The sequence below is a fragment of the Arachis hypogaea genome, chromosome 6 (genome assembly GCF_003086295.3).
Source record: "Arachis hypogaea cultivar Tifrunner chromosome 6, arahy.Tifrunner.gnm2.J5K5, whole genome shotgun sequence".
Taxonomy (NCBI): Eukaryota; Viridiplantae; Streptophyta; class Magnoliopsida; order Fabales; family Fabaceae; genus Arachis; species Arachis hypogaea.
In genome coordinates, this window is record NC_092041.1 from 110,874,608 (window position 1) to 110,897,010 (window position 22,403).

At 29.9% G+C, this 22,403-nt stretch overlaps 4 protein-coding genes and 1 non-coding gene across 6 annotated transcripts; 4 read left to right on the forward strand and 1 right to left on the reverse strand.

Moving 5' to 3' along the window:
• Positions 1 to 556: 556 nt before the first annotated feature.
• On the forward strand, positions 557 to 3,454 carry LOC112755681 (wall-associated receptor kinase 5). 2 transcript variants are annotated; one of them, XM_025803928.3, is made up of 3 exons: positions 557 to 1,547; positions 1,641 to 1,802; positions 2,035 to 3,454. In XM_025803928.3, the coding sequence occupies exons 1-3, from the start codon at positions 659 to 661 to the stop codon at positions 3,249 to 3,251; spliced, it is 2,268 nt and encodes a 755-aa protein (XP_025659713.1). In that variant the 5' UTR covers positions 557 to 658; the 3' UTR covers positions 3,252 to 3,454. The 2 variants fall into 2 exon arrangements, with proteins under 2 accessions (XP_025659713.1, XP_025659714.1); XM_025803929.3 differs by lacking the exon at positions 1,641 to 1,802.
• A 5,926-nt stretch (positions 3,455 to 9,380) lies between these two features.
• On the forward strand, positions 9,381 to 12,779 carry LOC112757805 (wall-associated receptor kinase 5-like). Its single transcript, XM_029293905.2, has 3 exons — positions 9,381 to 10,296; positions 11,054 to 11,215; positions 11,486 to 12,779. The coding sequence occupies exons 1-3, from the start codon at positions 9,438 to 9,440 to the stop codon at positions 12,694 to 12,696; spliced, it is 2,232 nt and encodes a 743-aa protein (XP_029149738.2). The 5' UTR covers positions 9,381 to 9,437; the 3' UTR covers positions 12,697 to 12,779.
• Positions 12,780 to 15,609: 2,830 nt separating this feature from the next.
• LOC112755682 (cell division topological specificity factor homolog, chloroplastic) lies at positions 15,610 to 18,567 on the forward strand. Its single transcript, XM_025803931.3, has 2 exons — positions 15,610 to 15,893; positions 17,703 to 18,567. The coding sequence occupies exons 1-2, from the start codon at positions 15,801 to 15,803 to the stop codon at positions 18,309 to 18,311; spliced, it is 702 nt and encodes a 233-aa protein (XP_025659716.1). The 5' UTR covers positions 15,610 to 15,800; the 3' UTR covers positions 18,312 to 18,567.
• A 54-nt stretch (positions 18,568 to 18,621) lies between these two features.
• On the forward strand, positions 18,622 to 21,027 carry LOC112755684 (mitotic checkpoint protein BUB3.3-like). Its single transcript, XM_025803933.3, has 3 exons — positions 18,622 to 19,359; positions 19,461 to 19,591; positions 20,624 to 21,027. Exons 1-3 carry the CDS (start codon positions 19,240 to 19,242, stop codon positions 20,805 to 20,807), a joined length of 435 nt encoding a protein of 144 aa, XP_025659718.1. The 5' UTR covers positions 18,622 to 19,239; the 3' UTR covers positions 20,808 to 21,027.
• TRNAW-CCA (transfer RNA tryptophan (anticodon CCA)) lies at positions 19,018 to 19,089 on the reverse strand. The gene has a single exon. It is a non-coding gene; the product is annotated as a tRNA-Trp (tRNA).
• Positions 21,028 to 22,403: the final 1,376 nt, after the last annotated feature.

Below are 22,403 nucleotides of genomic sequence, written 5' to 3' on the forward strand. Positions count from 1 at the left end.
AATCTTTTACTCATAAAAAATATAAACTTAACATATTACATAAGAAAATCAGCTAAAATGAAAATATTTTCATAAAAGTAAAATATTAGATATAAATTCTAGGTTAGTCTTTTCTGCACAAGTCAATGTAATCAATGTCTATACGTAAAATATTAGATATGAATTATATTACAGATTAGGCTTTCGTACAAGTCATTATATAAACGGTAAAGACAAATATATAATATTTTTATAATGAGTGATATTTATATGTGTTGTTAATTAGTACACCTTTCTCTAAAATAAAACTATTAAAAAAGTTATTTTAATATTTAAAAAATAAAAGTTTACGTCAGGAGTTAATTTTATTAATTAACTAATTTTTTAAATTATATTTTATCCATAAATTTAAATTCTAGTTTTTTTTTATATTTAAAAATTATAATAAAAAATTAGTTAATGTGATTTTTTTTTAATTATTAGACATTGGGATGACTTTTCCTTAGCAACTTGGTCTAATGATGAACACTTCAACGCCCTTTGTTGAGATCTATAAAAGAATGATCATGAGAGCTATTTTCTATTCACAATTGACACTTGAAATTCCTAACACTTGGGTTTAAGTTGTGAGAGTTGAAGCTTGTTCTTTTATTTTGATATTAATATAGTTGTGGGGGGAATGGGAGTGAAGGGTATGTTGTTATTTGTTATTGTTGCCTTGGTCCTTGTAGAAGTAGAAGTAGTAGCTATAGATAATACTGATGGTACTCAAATAGCCCTTGATGGGTGCCAAAGAAAGTGTGGAGATGTTCAAATTTCATATCCATTTGGCATAGGAAATTCAAATGTAACCCATGCTACCTGTTTCTTGGAAAAATCATTTGAACTTACTTGCAATAGTAGTACTTCCACTTTAATATGGGGAACCAATATCCCAGTCAAATCCATAAACATCTCCGGAGGTCAAGCAGATATGTTGATTTTTGTCTCTGTAAATTGTTATAGCAATGACTCTGGTAACACCATTACATATAGCCCACTCCACAACCTCACAAGTATTCCTTCTTTCACCATTTCTAGCAAAGACAACAAATTCATAAGTGTTGGCTGCGATACTTTTGGCTATCTTAATAGCTTCTACGACAACAATACAGGTTATTCAACGGGGTGTTTAACAAGATGTTATGGCAACAATGTGGAAATCAAGGACGGAGATTGTTCCGGCATCGGGTGCTGTCAGGTGGATATTCCTCCTGGAATGAGAAAGGTATCTACCCTAGTAGGTACCTTTGAGAATTTCAACAGTTCTTTGACTTTCAACAACTGTAGCTATTCCTTTGTTGTCAAAAATGGCGACTACAAGTTTTTGAAGAAACACTTGGTGAATCTAACATATGAGAGGCTCCCTGTGGTATTCGATTGGACTGTTGGGGACGGGACATGTGAAGGAGGTACCAACGCTTGCAAGGGAAATAGTAGATGTGTGAACTCAGACACTGGATATGGTTACCGGTGTCAATGCAATCCAGGTTATGAAGGAAATCCATACCATCCACATGGTTGCACAGGTAATTAACTAATTCCATTAAACATTCATCTATCTTTATATAATTTGTTATCTTTACTTTGAAAACTTCAATTTGATTTCTCTGTAATTGCAGACATTAATGAATGTGATACGGAAAATCATACATGTCTAAGTAAACATAATTGTCTCAATTTAATTGGATCCCACAAATGTTTTTGTCCTAAGGGACAATCAGGAAATGGTACCAAGGAAGATGGTTGCCACAAGAAAAATTTCCTTCCTCATATTGTCATTGGTAAGAAATTACGTTTACATTTATAAATAATAGACAGATATTTTTATTTAAATGCATAAAATATTTCGTTTTTTTTATTTTATATTAATAAAATTGTAGATATCAATTTGTATTTCAAAAATAGATAGCTGTTATACTATTCTAATGTATATATACAACATCAAATAAGATAAGATAATACTTCATTTTGTAAAAGAAAATTAAAGAATTGTGTCCAATACATTACATACAGGTGCAAGTGCAGGATTCATAACTATGCTGGTGGGGACTTGTTTGCTATACTTAACGTATCAAAAGAGAAAATTTATTAAGCTAAAAGAGAAGTTTTTTAAACAAAACGGTGGTCTTATTTTGCTACAAAAAGAAGAAGAGTCCTCCCATACTAAAATTTTCACCGCGAGCAAATTGAAAAAAGCAACCAACAACTATGACGAGAAGTTAATCATTGGTAGGGGAGGTTATGGCACGGTTTTCAAAGGAGTTCTAGAGAATAACACAATTGTTGCTATTAAAAAGTCTAAAGTAGTTGATGCTGATCAATTACAAGTTGAACAATTCATAAATGAGGTGATTGTTTTGTCCCAAATTAACCACAGAAATGTGGTGAAACTTTTGGGTTGTTGTTTAGAAACAGAAGTCCCTCTGTTGGTCTATGAGTTTGTAAGCAATGGCACACTCTTCGATTTCATCCATAATGAAAACAAGAGAAATCATTTCAATTGGGAAAATCGTCTCAGGATCGCAGCAGAGGCGGCTGGAGCTTTATCATATCTTCACTCATCTGCTTCCATTCCAATTGTCCACAGAGATGTTAAGAGCGCCAATATTCTCTTAGACGAAGATTACACTGCAAAAGTCTCAGACTTTGGAGCTTCAAGATTTGTTTCAGTGGATCAAAATGCATTAGCTACAGTGGTGCAAGGAACTATTGGTTACTTGGATCCGGAATACATGCAGACTAACCAACTAACTGAAAAAAGTGATGTGTATAGCTTTGGTGTTGTGCTTGCTGAACTTCTTACAGGAAAAAAACCTTTTTCATTTGTGAAGTTGGAAGAGAAGACCAATCTTGTTACGTACTTTCTATCTTGCCTGAAAGAGGATTGCTTGTTTGAGGCTCTTCAAGTTGGAATCTTGAATGAAGGAAACAAGCAGGAGATTGTGGAAGTTGCTATTGTTGCAGCAAAGTGTTTGAGACTTAAAGGGGAAGAAAGACCAAGCATGAAGGAAGTGGCAATGGAATTGGAAGGAATAAGGCTAATGTCAAAGTGCCACTGGATTAATAACAGAGACAAGAATTTTGAAGAGATCCAACATTTGCTTCCGATGTCATCATCGTCAGAAAAATATGAGCATGGTGATAGCAGTAGTGGTAGTCATCAAAATACCAAATATGATAGTATCATCAAGGATCAAGAAGTGCTAATTGCCTTACCAAGTGGAAGATGATGATGCTAACTTACCACACACATACTAAAGAGTATTGTGGTAGGTGAAGTTAACGCTGGAAAATCTTTATGGTGTTTGTTTTATATGTGATTGTGTTAGCTGTTTTTTGTTTTTTTGTTTTTTTGAGAATTGTATTTTAGATCGTTCTGCTGGACTCTCTTTTTTAAATAAAATAAAAAATAGTTGAAATTTAGAGTGATTAACTGATTATCATTATGATAGTTACAGAAATTATATAATTTTAATAACATTTAAAAAGTATTACTAAAATTAAGATTATCCTTTTTATTTTTATTTTTTAAATGAAAAAATATTTTTTAATATTATTTTAATTTTAATAATTTTTTAAACATTATTAAAATTATATAATCTTCTTAACTATCATCATAATAATAACCACAAAAACATGTACCATTATAATGATTCACAGATATATATTTTGTAACAATCCTTATCAATATTATTATAATAGTATCTTCAGACCAAAAAGAGTAAGGAAGTGTCAACCGCAACAAAAGTTTTTTGGTCTGGTTTTCTACGACCACACATTTTTTATTTTTCCATGCAATTCGCCATGGTCTTTCTCCCGCAAGTCAATCAAATAAAACACTTGGTCATGTCCAAAAAAATAAAACACTTCGTACACTTATTGTCGAATGTGACAGTCATGACCATCTCCAAATCAATTACAACTCGGAGTTATTGACTTGACTTGCGTAGTCTTTAAACTCCCCGTAGGGGGTTCATGGGTCCGAGCCGGGTCGGATTTGAGTTGATCCAAATAAATTAGATTAAATAGGATAAATTTAATGTAAAATTAATATATATAAATTTGTAAAAATTTTATATATTAAAATAATTTTATTTTTAAAAATTAAATTTAATAAATATTATATTATATTTTTATTAAAATAAATTATTAAAATAAAAATAATATTATATAATATAAAAAATATTAATTAAAATATAAAAATATAATATTATTAGTTTTATTTTAAAATATATTTTTTTTATTGTAAAAATTAGCTTTAGATCAAGTTACTTGACTTAAAACATAACTCAAATTCAACCCGAAAATAACACAGAATAAATATTACAAATCCAAATTCCATAAAATATACTTTGTTTTTGGAATACTCCTAAGTCGCGGTGAATATGGATGTCAATGGGGCAGAGTGGGGGCGGGGACGGGGGATGCCTCTCTGCTCCCCATCTCCGCCCTCATATTTGCTCCCCATTCCCGGCCCCATTTTTCGCCGTGGGGGAATATTACTTTCCATCCCCATTTCCCGCGGGGACCCCATTCCCCATCTACATAATAGTTCTAGCTAATTATTAATTTTCATATGAATAGAGTTGCAAATATTTATCTTATACAAAAACTGCAAAATTTTATACAAAAAGTCTAAATAACACGATGGTGACTTCTTTCGAAATGACATAATGGGGGGACGCAACGACGAGCCAAAGGACAAAGCAGTGGACGAAGTGGGAGACACGGCAACAGAGAAGAGAATGGGCACGACGGCAGAGTTACGAAAAGAAACGCCGCAAATAGAAATTATGACGCGGTAAGGGTGATGGAACGGTGAGATGTGACGATGCGGTGAGAAGGGTGGCGAGCGGGTGGCTGCAGAGAGGTTGGATGGAGTATGGACAACGTCGTTAGGGATCTCTGAATTGAAGAAGGGTTATGCAAATAAAGATTAGGAGTTTTGGGTTTTTATATATATGTCTGTGTGAGAAATGACTAAAAAACATATATGAGAAATAAACTGTTAAGGATAATTTAAAAAATTCATAAATTTCGGGAATAGCGGGGATCCCCGCTCGGGTCCCTGCACCTGCTTTGGGGGAATTTTGTCCCCCATCTCCATCCCCACAGAAAAAATTTTCCACAATCAGATTTCCATTCGGAGCAGTCCCGCCAGGAATCCCCGTGTCTGGGTAGTTTTATCATTCCTAGCGGTGAATGAGATATATATGCGTAACCACCTTTGTTCTCTCTGAAGGAACCAAAAATTCCATAAGAGGGGATAAACGAATACAAAATAAAAAATATTCAAAATATGATTTTTTTTTTATTATTTGGTCAAGATTTTGTTTTTGGACAGGGACCTGGGCCAACAGACCAGCCCAGGCCCAGAACAGGGATCCATGCTTCAATCCGACCCTGTAATCCATCCGTGTTTTTCCATCCTTGCCGCGAGAGAGAAGTTGAATTTGCCAGGCTACGCAGCAGCTTCCTCTCTTCAGCAACCAGAGTGTTGATGGGCCCCTGCGCGTTGGCGACGCTGCCCAAAACCAGTTCGAATCTAAAATATGATCTAAATGTGTCCCAAAAATGTCCGGATCAAAATAGACAAATCCAATCCAAACAATATGTTTAGGCCCGGATCAGATTCCGACCGGTCTGTAATTTGAATACCCCTACCTATTAATAGTTTCAGCTCTATTTCTTTTTTATTTTATGTCAATAAATGTTATTGTATGTTTGAAAAAAAAAACTAATAATAAATATGGTTGGACTAATATTTTTACTATATCTACAATAATTCATGTTAAATCATATAATATAATATATATTGATTTTAAAAAATAAATATGCTAAGTATACATTAAAAATTAATCATCATTAATTGTCGTATATAAAAATATAAAATTGACATTTTATTATTTTTATTATATTATTATAAATAAGTTTGTTTATTTATTTATTATTAATTTTATTATTTTATTATATTAGATTTGATTACTATTTAATAGCTAATTATTTAGTTGAAATAGAATACGTGAATCAATATATATAAATATAAAAATATTATTTATACATCAAAATTAGTTACTAAAATCAATTATTAATATATTTGTGTATAAAACTATAAATATATGTGTGATTTAATTTATTTTTAGTGTGTATTTATATTTTAATATATATTTTATATTAGTAACTGATTTTAATGATTAATTTTAATATACACATAGCATAATTTATATAAATATATAACAGTAACCGACTTAATTTAGTACGTATTAAAACATTTATTTTATATTATTTATCTTGAATATAAAGTGGAAGGGTGCTTCAAAGAGAGCAAGCAGGAGTCAAAGGCGGAGTTTAGTTCAGACAAGAGGGGTCATGGTCCCTCCAAAATTTTATTAAAAAAAATTAGTAGTACTTTTTCAAAAAATAAAAAATAGTTCGATTGATTCAAATATTTTATTATGACTTAAAATACCAAAATTCAATCTTCATCTCTTACTTTTATTGCACAATAGTTTTTAGTTTTAAACATTTAAAACATGTTGGATTTGGATTGAACTAAGTGTATTTGTATTTCGCAGTTCTCTATTCAATAAGCAACACTCGTTATACCTTTGAGTTCAAATATAAAAAATTAAGTATTTTTTATTTATGTAATTTAATATTATTTTATATTCTACTGTCTATTTAATTTAATTTTTTATATGATAAAAAATATTAAAATATTCAATAAATATTGATATTATTGTATTTGTATAAATTGATATAAAAATTCAATAAATATTATAAATTTTAATATTTGTTCTTCTAATAACTTATTTTTTATATATTTTATAGGATATATATTCAAATTTTTATTTAAAATAATCATTAAAAATCAAAGAATTGATGCATTTTTTAAGAGGAAGACTAATATTTAAGAAGGAGAACATATAACTTTTACAATATTAACACTTGTAAATAGTTCTTCTGCTTGAATGAATCATGAAGAAATTGAGATATAACCTTCAAAAGTTTAAAGAGTTGTATTTGATGAATTTGACCTTAATTTTTTGGAACGAAATTCTAGAAAACGATTTTAAATTTGGCAATATCACCTAAATCAAAAAGATGAGATTAGATAAACTTATATGAATCCATATAAAAAATATCTTGACAATTATTCTATCTGGTCCTCCAAAATTTTATTTCAAGCTCCGCCACTGGAGGAGCAAATGGCAACGGATAAGCTTGAAGCATGGGAAACATTGAGGAATGTCTAACTTCGATGCATTGCTTGACTTGAATTATATTATGTGAACTTCTTATGCCTTGGATATATGTATATATGGTGGTATCATGTTGTAGTGCAGTTTTCTATGGAAGAGGTTGAATTTATAACACACAGGATCGATAAAAAAAGAAGAAGATAACTATAATTTTTTTTTAGTTTTATTTTTAATATTTTAGATAGAGTTAATTAATATCTATAAATAATTTTGACACAAATTAAATTAGGATAAAATTAAATAAAATTAAACATTAAAAATAATTAATGAAAAAATATATATCATAAAAGAATATAAAAAAAAAAATTTGCGTAAAAGATATATACTACAAAAACATTATTTTCTATAGAAGAAATCTATTGCACCATAAACTGCTTGTTTCACATTATTATCTCTGAACTCTGATGAGCTCATCGCATGACTTGATGAAAATGTGACATGTTCATGAGGTAATTTCTTCACTAAGCATTACTGGATTTTACGGGTTATACTTGAGTTAGTTAGACTTGGTCTAAAATTAAGTAATTTAAAATATTTTTAGCAAAATTAATTATAAATGGTTATACTTTTTGCTTTAATCAATATATTTTATAATACATGTTATTAAAAGATGACTATAATTAAACCAAATAAAAAAGAAAAGAATAAACGAATAATACTATCCGATCCGTTACCCCGCCAATATTTTATTGTTGTAATTTTGTAGGTTGAGAATCATTATATTTTTTTTCTCTTCTTTCCCACCTGGAACATGTTATGTTTATTATAAAAGATCGATAATGCTATAATACATTAAAAGAAGGAATGCAATAATTACCTATGATGGATATAATACCTTTACTCTTTTAATATTCATCCCTTTGTGCATGTTTTCTCCAGGAACTATTTTAACATTTCTTTAATTCTCACCCACTACTTATTAAAGTTATAGTTATATCCCCTCTCCGATCACATTCGAGTATAAAATATAAAATTTCCTTGTTAGTCTTCTTTACAAGTCAACAAATGTGTGTGATAACTTCTTTTTCAAAAAGGAGAAACAAAAAACTAATTAACTAACCTTGGCTACTGGCTTGTGTGCATGTGTGCTAGACTATAGGGAACGTTTTCTTTTTGGGGTTGAAATTTGAGAGGAGGGACCTTCCAGCACCTTGGCTTTATTTTATTTTAAATTATAAAAAATTATATCCAAAATATTCATGCATTGACAAAAAAAAAAACTTTAAAAACAATAAAGAACAAAAAAAGTCTTTGAAAACATATTTAATAATGCCACTTTTAGTTTAATAAATACTAGTAGTCTACTAGTCTTGATACAAATCATCACCTGTATATTAAAATCTTATCAAATTGAGAATGATATTATTAATTTAAGAATAACAACACTTATTACTCCTTTTATATAAATTATTATATCAATAGGTATTAATATCCGCTAAAGATGGTGACCACCAAGTCTTGGATCAAGCCGTAAGACAGAATGGTAAAAACATATTTTCTATGAATTATATATAATAAAACTATTTTAAAAGTAAAATTTGTATTCTAAAGAGTATTTGAGAAACAATAAAAAACTAACTCAAAGCAATTTAAATTTATTTTTTATTATATATACATTCTTTAATTATTACTTACTTTATCTTGTATTTATTAATTATCACTAAAACAATTAAATAATATTAAATTTAATAAATGTGTAATTATAAATATTATTTATGTAACATTATAGATGTTAAGTCAAATAATATAATTTTAATTTATTGTATATTTTATTGTCTTTCTAACATTATTTTTTTATATTGAAAGATATATAAATAATGTTATGTATATATTAAAATCAGTTAGTATATATTAATATATATGTTATTTAATTTATTTTAAATATTTATTTTATATTTTAATATATATTTTAAACTACTAGCTGATTATATAAAAATAGATTCTCTTTCTTTTTTAACTATATTTTAAGATTTTAACGCACAAGTACGACTTTGGTGGCACTTGCCTAACTTGATCATATATGTTCATATTCCTTTGGGCACCTATATAAGGATAAATTTTACCAAGACTAATCTTCGAAGTATACTTGATATTGCAAATAAGTGACATATATATTGATATCTGATATTTGATATACACACTAATATTGTGACAATGGAACTAAAGGTCATGATGCTAATTGTTGCACTAGTCCCTCTAGGAGTAGTAGCTGCAAATCGTGACCATAATCAAGCTCTTGATGGGTGCCGAAGAGAGTGTGGAGGTGTTCAAATTCCATATCCATTTGGAATAGGAAAATCAAAAACAACCGGCGAGAATTGTTCCATGGACGAACCATTCGAACTCACTTGCGAAGAACAAGATTCCATTTTGAAATCCGGAGATTTCCAAGTCACATCCATAAACATCACCAAAGGCCAAGTTGAAATGATGGCACCAGTTTCCAAATCTTGCAGAGACACAAGCAGTGACGAAACAACGTACCTCGTCACTTTTCCATCTTTCACGGTTTCTAGAAACGACAACAAGTTCGTTAGTGTCGGTTGCGACACTTTCGGCTACCTTAATAGCTCCTATGATGGTGGGAGAACATATTCAACTGGGTGTTTATCAAGATGCTATGGCAATATGTTTGATATCGTTGATGAAAGTTGTTCCGGATTCGGGTGTTGTCAGATGGATATTCCTCCTAACATGGTGAATATCTCTATCCAAGCAGCAAGCTTTGATAATTTCGAAGAATCTTTGAGTTTCAACGATTGCAGCTATTCTTTCGTTGTCAAAAATGGAAACTATACGTTTTATAAGAAGGATTTGAAGAAGCTGCGTTTTGATGATGTCGCTGTGATCTATGATTGGAGTATTGGAAATGAAACATGCGAGGCTTCTAAAAACAGAGGTACCAATGCTTGCAAAGGAAATAGCAAGTGTGTGAGATTTAATGCCAATGGTTACCAATGTCGATGCAAGTTTGGTTTTGAAGGAAACCCATACCATCCTGATGGTTGCTCAGGTACGTGATATATTGAATCTATTTTATTTTACCATCATACTTAGTATAAACCAAGTAATATAAAATATACATTGAAAATAAATTAAATAAAATATATATTTATATAAAAATATATTAATAATTAATTTTAGTATATAAATAACATTTTTAATATATATCATATTTTGTGATAGAACATAAAAAATTAGCTATCAAATTAGAAATTTTTATTCTATACATAGTGTATTTTACACATGTTTTAATAAAAAAAAAATTGAATACATAGTATAGCCACTTTTTGCCAATTAATACACTAGTCGTTATAAGAAGGTTAATTAGCATGTTCTACCTGCATTTTGTTCTTGCCAAAAAATCTTCCCCTATCTTTATGTTGTTGCATTTTATTTACGGTCTAGTTACGTTACCAACAATATTTATGTCAATTTCTGCCAACTCTTATTTATAACTGTGTTTAATGAAAGTGTCTTCGTAGATGTGTTTAATAAAAATGTCTTTTTTATGACTGTGTTTAATAGAAATATCTTTATAGAAATATTTTTTGGATGTGTCTCTTTATATATGTGTTTAAAATATAATAATTAATTATTATTGGCAATAAATTGACAGATAATATGTTGGTACCCTATACTTTTCCTTTTATTTATTATGATTTGCTTCAATTTTAAAAGCTACAAAAAATGAAAATAGTGGAAAGAATTGTAAAATAAGTGAACTTTAGTATTAATTTGGTTTGAACTTGTGTGAAACGTTGTTGCAGACATTGATGAATGTAAGATAGGAAGACATGATTGCATAAGTGATGATAACTGCCATAATATGAATGGAACATACCGATGTTTTTGTCCTAAGGGACAACATGGAAATGGAACAAAGGAAGGAAGGTGTCAAGAGAATAATGCACTTCCCAAGTTTGTCATTGGTAAGAAAATCAAGTCCATTATTAACCTCTTTTAAACTCGAGTACAACTAACCCCATGTGAAATCGATAATTAAAAATCATTAAATGATTTAACATGTTTCACTAAATTATTATTTTACGACTCTCAACTAACTATACCTGAATTTATACCTTATTTTTTTAACAAAATTCATTTATTATTTATTCCCTCTTAAAACCATAAGTGTAACTTTTCATTCACTTTAAAGGAGATTTTCACAATTATGTTCCAACATTTTTTTTAATGTATAGGTGGAGGTGCAGGATTCATTGCTCTTTTTGCGGTGATTTTCTTTCTATACTGGATGTATCAAAAAAGAAAACTCAGCAAACTAAAAGAGAAATTTTTCAAACAAAATGGTGGTTATATTCTGCTACAACAGATTTCTACAAGAGGAGAATCCTCTCAAACAGTTCAACTCTTTACAGAAGATGAACTGAAGAAGGCCACAAAGAACTATGATGATAAGCTAATCATCGGCAGAGGAGGATATGGCACAGTTTTCAAAGGAGTTCTAACGAATAACAGAATTGTCGCAATAAAAAAATCTAAAATAGTTGATGAAAGCCAAATTGAACAATTCATTAACGAGGTGGTTGTTCTGTCTCGAATCAATCATCGTAACGTAGTGAAACTTTTAGGTTGTTGTTTAGAGACAGAGGTTCCTTTACTAGTTTACGAATTCATTAACAATGGTACACTTTTCAATTTCATGCACAAGGGTAGAAATGCAAATAATTTGGTTTGGGAGACCCGTTTGAGAATAGCAACAGAAGCAGCAGGAGCTTTATCATATTTGCACTCAGCAGCCTCAATTCCAATTATCCATAGAGATATCAAAAGTGCCAATATTCTATTAGATAGCACTTACACTGCTAAAGTATCTGATTTTGGAGCTTCAAGATTTGTTCCACAAGATCAAATTGCATTAGCCACCATGGTGCAAGGAACTATTGGATATTTGGACCCTGAGTACATGCAAACAAGCCAATTGACTGAGAAAAGTGATGTTTATAGTTTTGGAGTGGTGCTTGCAGAGCTTCTAACAGGCGAAGAGCCTCTTTCTTTTGATAGATCGGAAGAGAAAAGAAGTCTTGCTATCTACTTCCTTTCTTGCTTGAAAGCGAATCGCTTGTCCGACGCAATTCAGGATGGAATTCTGAATGAGAAAAATGAGCAAGAGATCAAGGAGGTTGCTATTCTTGCTGCAAAATGTTTAAGCCTTAAAGGGGAAGATAGACCAAGCATGAAGGAAGTGGCAATGGAATTGGAAGGAATTAGGGTATTGCAAAAGCACCCTTGGAGCAATAATAATGGAGACAACAATCTAGCAGAAACTCAATGCTTGGTTCTTGATGAGTCTTCATCAAGAATACACATGCATAGTGAACGTTGTAGCCATCAAAATTATAGGTATGATAGTATCAATGATCAACTGTCAAGTTCCTTAGATGGAAGATGATTAACATAGGGAAGCATATAGAGTTTTGTAATAGTAATTTTTAGAGTTTAAATTTAACGTAATGACTCGGTAAAATTTTTTAATAATCATCTAATCACATTTATCTTTTAAATAATTATCTACGTCAAGAATAAGTAAGGAATCAAGTTAAGTTTTAATTAGTAAATATTAGTCAATTTTTTATTGAAATTTTTTTTAACTCTTATTCTTTTGGAGAGTTTAGAATTTAGAATTAGGATTTAGGATTTATAATTTATTATTTATGATTTAAAATTTATAATTTAGAATTAAAAATAAAATTTATCTATTTTATATCTTAAAAATACATGTGAAAATTACAAATTGAAAATTTTTTATTAGAAATACACAAAATTTAAATTTTTAATGCATTTGTTTTATATTTATTAAAAAAAATTGAATCTTCCATTAATGATAAGTTTATTATGTGTCCTAAAGACACATATTAGCTAAACTCTAAAAAATAATTTCAAAAAAGTTATTTAATTGATATTAACAAAAATTAGTTCCTTTACTGTTTGTTTGAGGTCACTGCAAATAAAATAGTAGTATACAACTTGATAGTTATTCACATAAAAAAATGTCTAGAAATAATGTGCTTATTATTATTGCTAATATTTATAGGTAAAATCTGTTAAAATTAGAGTATAAATGGTAATGACAGAAAGATAATAATCTAAAATTATCGTATTTGATTTTTTTTCCAAAATTAGTAGATTTTATTCAAGACTACAAATAAAATCATTATAGCTGTCCAAGTTTTAGGACCAAATGATAAGAAATGAGGGGTTCTCTCAAAGTCACTTTATGTTGTTTTATGCTGATTTTCTATTACTTTCCAAGCATTATTGGTGCATAAATTTCAAATCTAAAAATTAAAACACTTGAAAACTAAGAGAAAAATCGACAAAATAACTTACCACCAACTGATTTTTTTATAGAAATAAGTATAGTGGGATTGTATTTTTAACGTTTGTAGTAAGTTTTAATTTTAGTTTTAGTTCTTTTTTTCTTACGTGGTCTCAATTTTATCCGTTTTAGAATAGTTTCTGATATCTAATATGCTATAGCAGTAATAACTTAGCTCTATGTAACTCAATAAAATAAAATTGATATTGGGAGAGAGTGTGTGAGGATTCCAAAAATATGGTAGTTTTTCGGTTTTTTCTAAATTATAGGAGAATAATTTATAGAAAGTCAAAATGGCAGGAGCGATTTTTGTTTTTACAAAAATAAAAAGGATAATTGTTGGGAGCTATTTTTGTGTTTTTTTAAAATAAAAAATTATAAAAGTGTAATTGTCGAAGGCAATTTATGTTTTTTTAAAAAATAAAAATATGTAATTGTTAGGAGGATTTGTGTTTTTTCAAAAAATAAAAAATAAAAACAGTACAATTGCCGGAGGTGTTTTGTATATTTAAAAAAAAAGTAATCGCTATTCTGCTTTTTTATATTTTAGCACTTTACCTTTTCTGTTTTTTGTTTTTTCACAATAAAAATTTAATTATAAAATTTAAAATTGAATAGAAACTCAAATATAAAATGTTAAACTATAAGAATTTAATTATAAATTTTATAAAATTATAGAATTGGGAGAGTAATTTAACCAAAAAAATTAACGCAATATAGTAAGACAACTTTAATTTTATGTTTCATAGCTTGCACAACATATACATGATATCTCATCTTTTCTAATATTTTTTTTTTATATTATATATTCTCACATGCAGAAAACATTCACAACCCACCTAAAATACTAATCAAAACAAAACTTATGAAGAAGTCTTTTAAGTTGAGACAACCCAAGAATCACACCCCTTCAATCCTCCTTCCTCCCACACTCTTCTATCCATGAAAGCATATCTATCATATTTATCTTCTCATATATAATCTATAACATATTCATATAGCATCAAAATACATTCAAATTAAAATTATTGTGCATAATGTAAGCTTTGGTTTTGTCTATGATCCTTCTATACCTAACATGAAATAATTCCCTTACCAAGGAGCTAAAAACTTTGTATGGTATGGCATAGTAAAGAAATCTTGTGACAAAACTTATTATACAAAGACAGGACGGATTTCGCCCCCAAAATTTTAAGAAACTATACTTATATATAAGATATGTATTTAAAAATAAAAAAATATTATGTAATTTAATAATTTTATATGTATTATTTTTTATTATGTGATGAATTTATGTTTTAATTGTTTAATTCACTAATATTGTTTATTTAACTAATTTAATATCATACCCTCATCTTTATATCTTTCAAATTAGTTTTTATATAATAATCTCTATATTTATTTTAAAAAAATTATTTATTTTTTTATATTAATATATTTAATATTTATATTATTATATTAATAATGACTTACATAGTTATATTTTGGTAAGCACATTATGTACTTTAGATATTATTTTCTTGTAAAAAAAATTCATTTTTCTTCTAAATTTACGTTGTTAAAAGAAAAAATTTTATAAAGATATCTTATATCTTGTATTTTATAAGGATATTGTGTCTTTCAAATAATTAATAATTTATAATTTATTTTTAAATTTTTTTAAATTTTTAAAAAAATTAATTTTAATTAATAAGATATGTGATAATTTTAACTAAACACACTATAAATTATTAGTATTTTATAATTTTATAATGTATCATTGATATTGTTATATTTTTTTATGTAATTATCATATTAAAATAAAATTATAAAAAAAATTATAATTATATATATATTTTAATAAATCTTTTAAAAAATTAATTCTAATAACTATATGTTAATTATTTTTATAGAATAAAAAAATTAATCTAAAATTTGGCTCCCCATATTAAAATTTTTAGATCCGTGCCCAAAGTAAAGTATAATCTATAAATTTTAAATCTCAACACTGACTGTTTGATTAACAAGAAATCCGTTAACTTGTTCTCTCTCTCTAACACAAGTAAATAACCAACCCTGAGACTGCGGGCAAAGTTCACTTGCATAACTGAGTCAGTGTGTGTTGGAGCTCTGAATTTTGAACGCGAGACAAGAAACACTTCAAGCTCAAAGCTGTTTCTTTTTCTTTTGGGTTAATAATGGCGATTTCTGGTGATCTTAGGGTTTATGCTACTGTTCCTTTATATCACTCTCGTTCACAACCACGAATCTCCTCTTTCCCTTCCCCAAAGGTTTTATCCTCTCTGTTTTTTCTTTCTCCTGTTATTCTTTTGTTCTTTTTTTTCACCTGTCCGAATTAGATGATTGGTTTATTTCTGTATGAAATTCGGTTAAATGTTTCTTTCCATGGTGAATTGAAATCCCAATTGCATGATATATCTTACAAATCAGGGCATATCAAGTGGTATTTGATGAGGGGTATTTTACTTTATTTTATTTTGTTATTATTTTTAGGAATTGAAGTCTTTGGGGTCGTCAATGTATCTCTTATGATTTTGAAATTTTAGGTCATACAAATTCACATTTCTAATTTTGATATTCCCTCTTTTTATTTTATTTATTTTTTCAACTTCCGCATTTAGCTGTCAAGTTTGTAAAAAATCATGGAGTTGATTTGCTTGGTTTAACATGCTTCTGGGAACCTGGTTTTAAAGCTTGCACCCATAATGAACTTCTTGTTATTGTGTACAGCATGTCGAAATAAGAATAAATTTCTGGTAGCTCTCAGTTACAAATATTGGGTGTACAATGACAGAGACACACGTCTCCTTTGGTCTATGGTTAGAATTCATTTTCTTTGTTATTGTCCTTATTACTATTATTAGTATTATAAGGTACAAATTCATTATGCTTGGGATGTTTTGGAGGCTATGTTCCGTCTGTCTACATTCTGCAGCAATAGCGTTTTTGGCTTTTGTTGTTGTTAAATTATATTATTTTTTATCTTTATTTTAAGCTGATTGAAAGTAACAAGAAATCTCACTAGGTCAAGATAATGTGGACTATGTGGCAACCTGCAATCCTGCATCCATAAGTTGTAAAGTTGTAATACTATGTAATTGCTCACACCACAGTAAGACATAACTGCTTTTCAACCTTATTTCATTTGCTTGGAAGTATGAGTTGTATCTAGTATTTGTTGATAGTTAATAGTTATTGATGGATTAAGATTTTATTGATTAGAATAGTATATTAAGATACAAGTTTTGCATGAGAAAAGAGCGAATTATCAGAGAAGCAAGTTGCTATTCTTCCTGATGACCTAAGCCATCTCATTGTCTCCAATCAACCGAATGTCCCCTCACTGTCCTTTGCCCTTCCATATTCACATTCTCTTCAATGGTTCCCACAACCATCTCCAGTTCATTCCCATTTCTGCACTTGATCTCCTTTTCTTCTTTCATTAATAAACCTTGGATTCTCTCAATCAGCCTGTAATCTTGCAGCCTGTTAGGGACGTGTATTATGGGGTGTCCAAAGTCCGCATTAAGTAGTCTGGGATGTTTGATATTGTATTTAAGGAGACTGATTCTTTCCCCTTAATACTAGCTTTTAAGGTGTGGTTCCTCATTTTCCTTTGGTACTTAACACAGCTTCTTTTGTTTACATGGGTTAGAGGTCCCTTTGCTGATTGTCTTATTGGCAAATAAAAACCTGCATTTAATTGGGTGGACTAGTATGATTAAAGAGTTTGTGAGACTGCAGTTTTCAATATAGTTTTAATAAAATGCTGTTGTTTAATCTTTGTGTTTGGATATTTTTATTCTGATGCCTGTGTCTTGCTGCCTTTTGACTGGACAAGGGTACAAATAACGTAGAAAACCTCTCCAGTTGTGGGGATAAGGTTTTATGTATCTACTGTGCTCAAACCCGGAGCGTCATGCACCAGGCCACATGTCTTATAGATGTTTAATTTTTCATTGTTGATGACTGCTATTCAAAAATGCTCATGGTTTGTTATATATTATGCATATCTCACAAAAAGAATTAGCAAGAATATGAATGCCTTATCACTAATACCCTAGTTTTCTGCCTAATAGGTGGATTTCAGTGGTTACTCAAATGGAGCGTCTAGCATCTCTGAATTCACCCCAAGATGTCCCAGCCTGACAATTGTACGTCGCAGCAATATGCGTGGCTTTTGCAAGCCAGTTTCTGGAGTCCTTGAAGGTCCCAAGTTTTCATCAAAATCTGTTAGTCCAGAAGCTGAGAACTTCCTCCTTGATGCTGTTAACATGAGTTTCTTTGAGCGATTAAATTTAGCTTGGAAGATAGTTTTCCCATCAGCAGTATCTAGAAAAAGTTCGAATGCTAGAATTGCCAAGCAACGCTTGAAGATGATCTTGTTCTCTGATCGATGTGAAGTAAGTGATGAGGCAAAGCGAAAAATTGTTAACAACATTGTGCGTGCTCTATCAGATTTTGTGGAAATAGAGTCACAGGACAAAGTTCAGCTGAGTGTCTCTTCTGATATAGATATTGGAACTATTTACTCTGTCACTGTTCCTGTGCGGCGTGTTAAGCCAGAATATCAAGATATGGATGAAGTTGGGACAATAACAAATATTGAGTTTAAGGAGACCGGAGACAGTTCTGGTTCTTCTGTCGATGTTAGATTTGATTTCTTTGTTCCGGATGAAAGGTCTTGAGGGTTGATTTCTTTGTCAAGAGCTTATGACTTTGAATCCTCTAGCAGCGAAACCACTTCGAAGTTCTGTATATATTTATTTGATTGTTGACAATTGCTGTAGGGTGTCTAAAGCGTTTGTTGAGAAATTTTGTGCCTCCTCTGTTACTGTTAGTTTAGCTTGATTATTTTGTTTGAGTTAATGTTATGTTTTCTGTACTTAACATGGATAATAGGGTTTTCTTACTTGAGTGTATGAATCATAATCTTTTCATTAACATGCTTGTTCTTATTGGCCTTTGCAAATAAGCTTTGACCAGATTAGTTAAACCTAATTCATCCATAATTGTTACTCTGCATTATAACCATGTGTCAGATTCAGACATGGTTTTCCTCAACATTTGCAAATAACTAATTTTTTTAATTTTATTTTTCTACTTTAAAAACTGAGCTTTATTTTTTCTTCATCTTTCCAAAAAATCGATTCTTTTTTTTTTTTTGCTTTTATTTTTTCTTCATCTTTCCAAAAAATCGATTCTTCTTTTTTTTTTGGTCAGGATGTTGATCCATTTTCGGAGTTACAAATTTCATATATACAGAAATCCGTTCCATTTTATAGACCTTTTCTTCTTTCTTTCTTTCGACCTTGAGTGTTCAAGTTCTATCCAAATTCCAAATCATGTTGTTGGTAAAGAAAAGAAGAAAAAATTATTGGGTGGACGGGATATTGAACCCGACGTGAAACGAACACGCAACCTTCTGATCTGGAGTCAGACGCGCTACCATTGCACCACGGATCCACCGGTTACAAAGACCTGCATGTTTAACTTAAATAAAGTATCATAAGTAATTTCATTTGTTTCGTGGGCGGGAGTTCATCAATTTGAAAGGTCACCATTGTCACATCCCAGAGCACCACATCTCCTTGTTCTCATGCGCTGAAATTGAAAATGAAGGGTGATAACAGCGATTCGTTGCTGTTGAAGTTGGAAGCACCAACGAGAGACGCCATCTCCAGAGTCCGATTCGCTCCCCACTTCAACAACCTCCTCATCTCTTCTTGGGACTCCGTAATCCTCATCTCTCTCTCTCTCTCTCTCTCTCTCTCTCTCTCTCTCTCTCATCTTTTGAGAAAGTTACTTTAGTTGCTTATTGAGTGGTGAAATTGCAGAGTCTTCGGTTGTACGATGTGGACGCTTCATTGCTCAGACTTGAAGCTCCTTCCGAAGCTCCCCTCCTCGATTGTTACTTCCATGACGAAGCCGTTGCTTTCTCCGCCGCCTCCGATGGCTTAATTCGAAGGTCCCATTTTTTGTTTAATTAAATATCTCCTAATATTTATTGTTTAATTCGAAGAGAACTTAGGTCTCATGATGTATAGTGTATACTTGTTTAAACTTTGAAGTATTCCAGGATCCCGGCATGTGGTTTTCGGAATCACTTAGTTGCCATAGTTAGTTAGTGAGCTTCAAAATTGAGATTGGTTACTTAGTTAGTTGACGCAATTTGCTGTGTCAGCAAGTTTCCTTTATTAAGCTATTTGGAGTTCTAGTGTGTGTTTATTGATTATGTCAGAATTGATTTTGAAGTAAAATGATCTATGTTTGATATATTTTGTTTTGTTGCTTCTTTTTTTTTTCACTAAATGATTTCAACTATCCATGATAAATAATTGAATCTGAGATTTTCACTTCTGTTATAATTAATTTTGGCTTCATAATCAATTATGAAATTTTGGTCCACACCATAATTGATTATGGGTGCATCAAAATGGTAATCCAAACATGCAAATAGTGGATCACATTCCTGACATCATTGTTTAAGAAACAACTTCAGTCTTCAAAAATTTAGTACCACGTATACTTGATTGAGCAACAAGTCAGTTTGCAAAATCGAAGGTTCACTGTTTGACTTAAAGTGAAATTGTGAATGGCATGCTGCATTATGCTGATAGTGATAGAGCAGGTACATTGAATAAATGCCCAAGGGAATGTGATGGTTTGTTTGATAGATTTTTCATACCTTCGTTTTGCTGTGGAAGGTTGAAAATATAAATACAGCTAAAGATGTTGGATGAATGTGTAAGAATGAGGGAGAAATGGGAAATGGGGTGCTCTGAATTTGAATTGTGAACTGTTAAAATTCTTTATTGACTTTGGTTAATAAGCAATGAAGCATGTGATCTGTTGTATATTCCATGTTGTGGTTTTCTAGCATCCATGTTACCCTTAAGAAAAAGGCTTAATGGCTTGACTTGTTTTGCAGTGGATGTGTTTGGCTTTATATTATTTCTTTAGCATGTTTTGTTTGACTTCTTTTGGCTAAACTTTATAGGTATGATCTGGATTCAGGAATTATTGATACAATGGGTGGTCATGATGATATAGCATCGTGCATTGGATATTCCAGTGAAACATGTAAGCTATTGACCAAATCTTTGATGCCCTTTTATAGTTGTAACCTTCACCTTTTAATTTTTCATTTATTGATAATGTTGGGCATATCGGCAACTAATTAATAATCCTTCATGTTGATACTGTTGCTCTCATGTTTAAGCATATATGAACGAATACGAATAATTCATACATGTTACTGAAAACCTCTGAGACAGGTTGTATAGCAAACTAAATGTTCATTTATCTTTTACAACAAACTTTCAACAATAAGCTTTTGACTGTTTCTGAACAGTCGAGTAGATATTCATACGTAGAGCTCAATAAATTATTGGTTACGAAGAAGGTCCAAAATGCTTTTACAATATTTAGAGATAACATAAAACGTCAATTTAAAGGCAGATTACTTGCTTTTACTTAAAAACACAGTTGCAGTATCATAAATGTTTTGTATGCTAACTTTGCTTTTTCAATTGTAATTATGAACTATACATACTTGTGATGGTCATAAGCTTCATCATATGCTTAAACTTGCATTAGAAGTAAAACCATTGGGATGCTGGTATCAGCAGGAAAAAGGTCTACCGTGAAGTTCATATTGTTAGTCGCAGGGACGGAGCCCAAATTTTAAGAAACTATATTTATATATGAGATATGTGTTTAAAAATAAAAAAATATTATGTAATTTAATAGTTTCATATGTATTATTTTTTATTATGTGATAGATTTATGTCTTAATTGTTTAATTCACTAATATTTTTTACTTAATTTATTTAATATCATACTCTCAAATCTTTGTATCTTTCAAATTAGTTTTTATATAATAATCTCTATATTTATTTTTAAAAAATCATTTATTTTTTTATATTAATATATTTAACATTTATATTATTATATTAATAATGACTTACATAGTTATATTTTTGTAAGCACATTATGTACTTTAGATATTATTTTCTTGTAAAAAAAATACTCATTTTTCTTTTAAATTTACGTTGTTAAAAGAAAAAATTTTATAAAGATATCTTATATCTTGTATTCTATAAGGGTACTGTGTCTTTCAAATAATTAATAATTTATAGAGAAAAAGACAAATAGGTCCCTGACCTTTTGTTCTGCAGATATTTTTGTCCTTAATCATTGAAAAATACTTTTAAGTCCCTGACCTTCACAAAATTTGGACGGATCAGTCCCTGACGGAAGCATTTGGACGGAGGGACTGATCCGTCCAAATTTTGTGAAGGTCAGGGACTTAAAAGTATTTTTCAATGGTCAGAGACGAAAATGTCTACGGAACAAAAGGTTAGGGATCTATTTGTCATTTTCTCTAATTTATAATTTATTTTTAAATTTTTTAAAATTTTTGAAAGAATTAAATTTAATTAATAAGATATGTGATAATTTTTAACTAAATACGCTATAATTATTGGTATTTTATAATTTTATAATATACTATTGATATTGTTATATGTTTTTATGTAATTATCATATTAAAAATAAAATTGTGAAAAAATTTATAATTATATATATATTTTGATAAATCTTTTAAAAAACTAACTCTAATAACTATATGTTAATTATTTGTATGGAATGAAAAAAAAAAAATCCCTCTAAATTAAAATTTTTGCATGCGTCCCTGCACAAAGATAGAGTTGCCAACAATAATTTAAAATATCACTATTAATTTTTTTTAGAAACTATCAATGTACTATGAGTAAAAG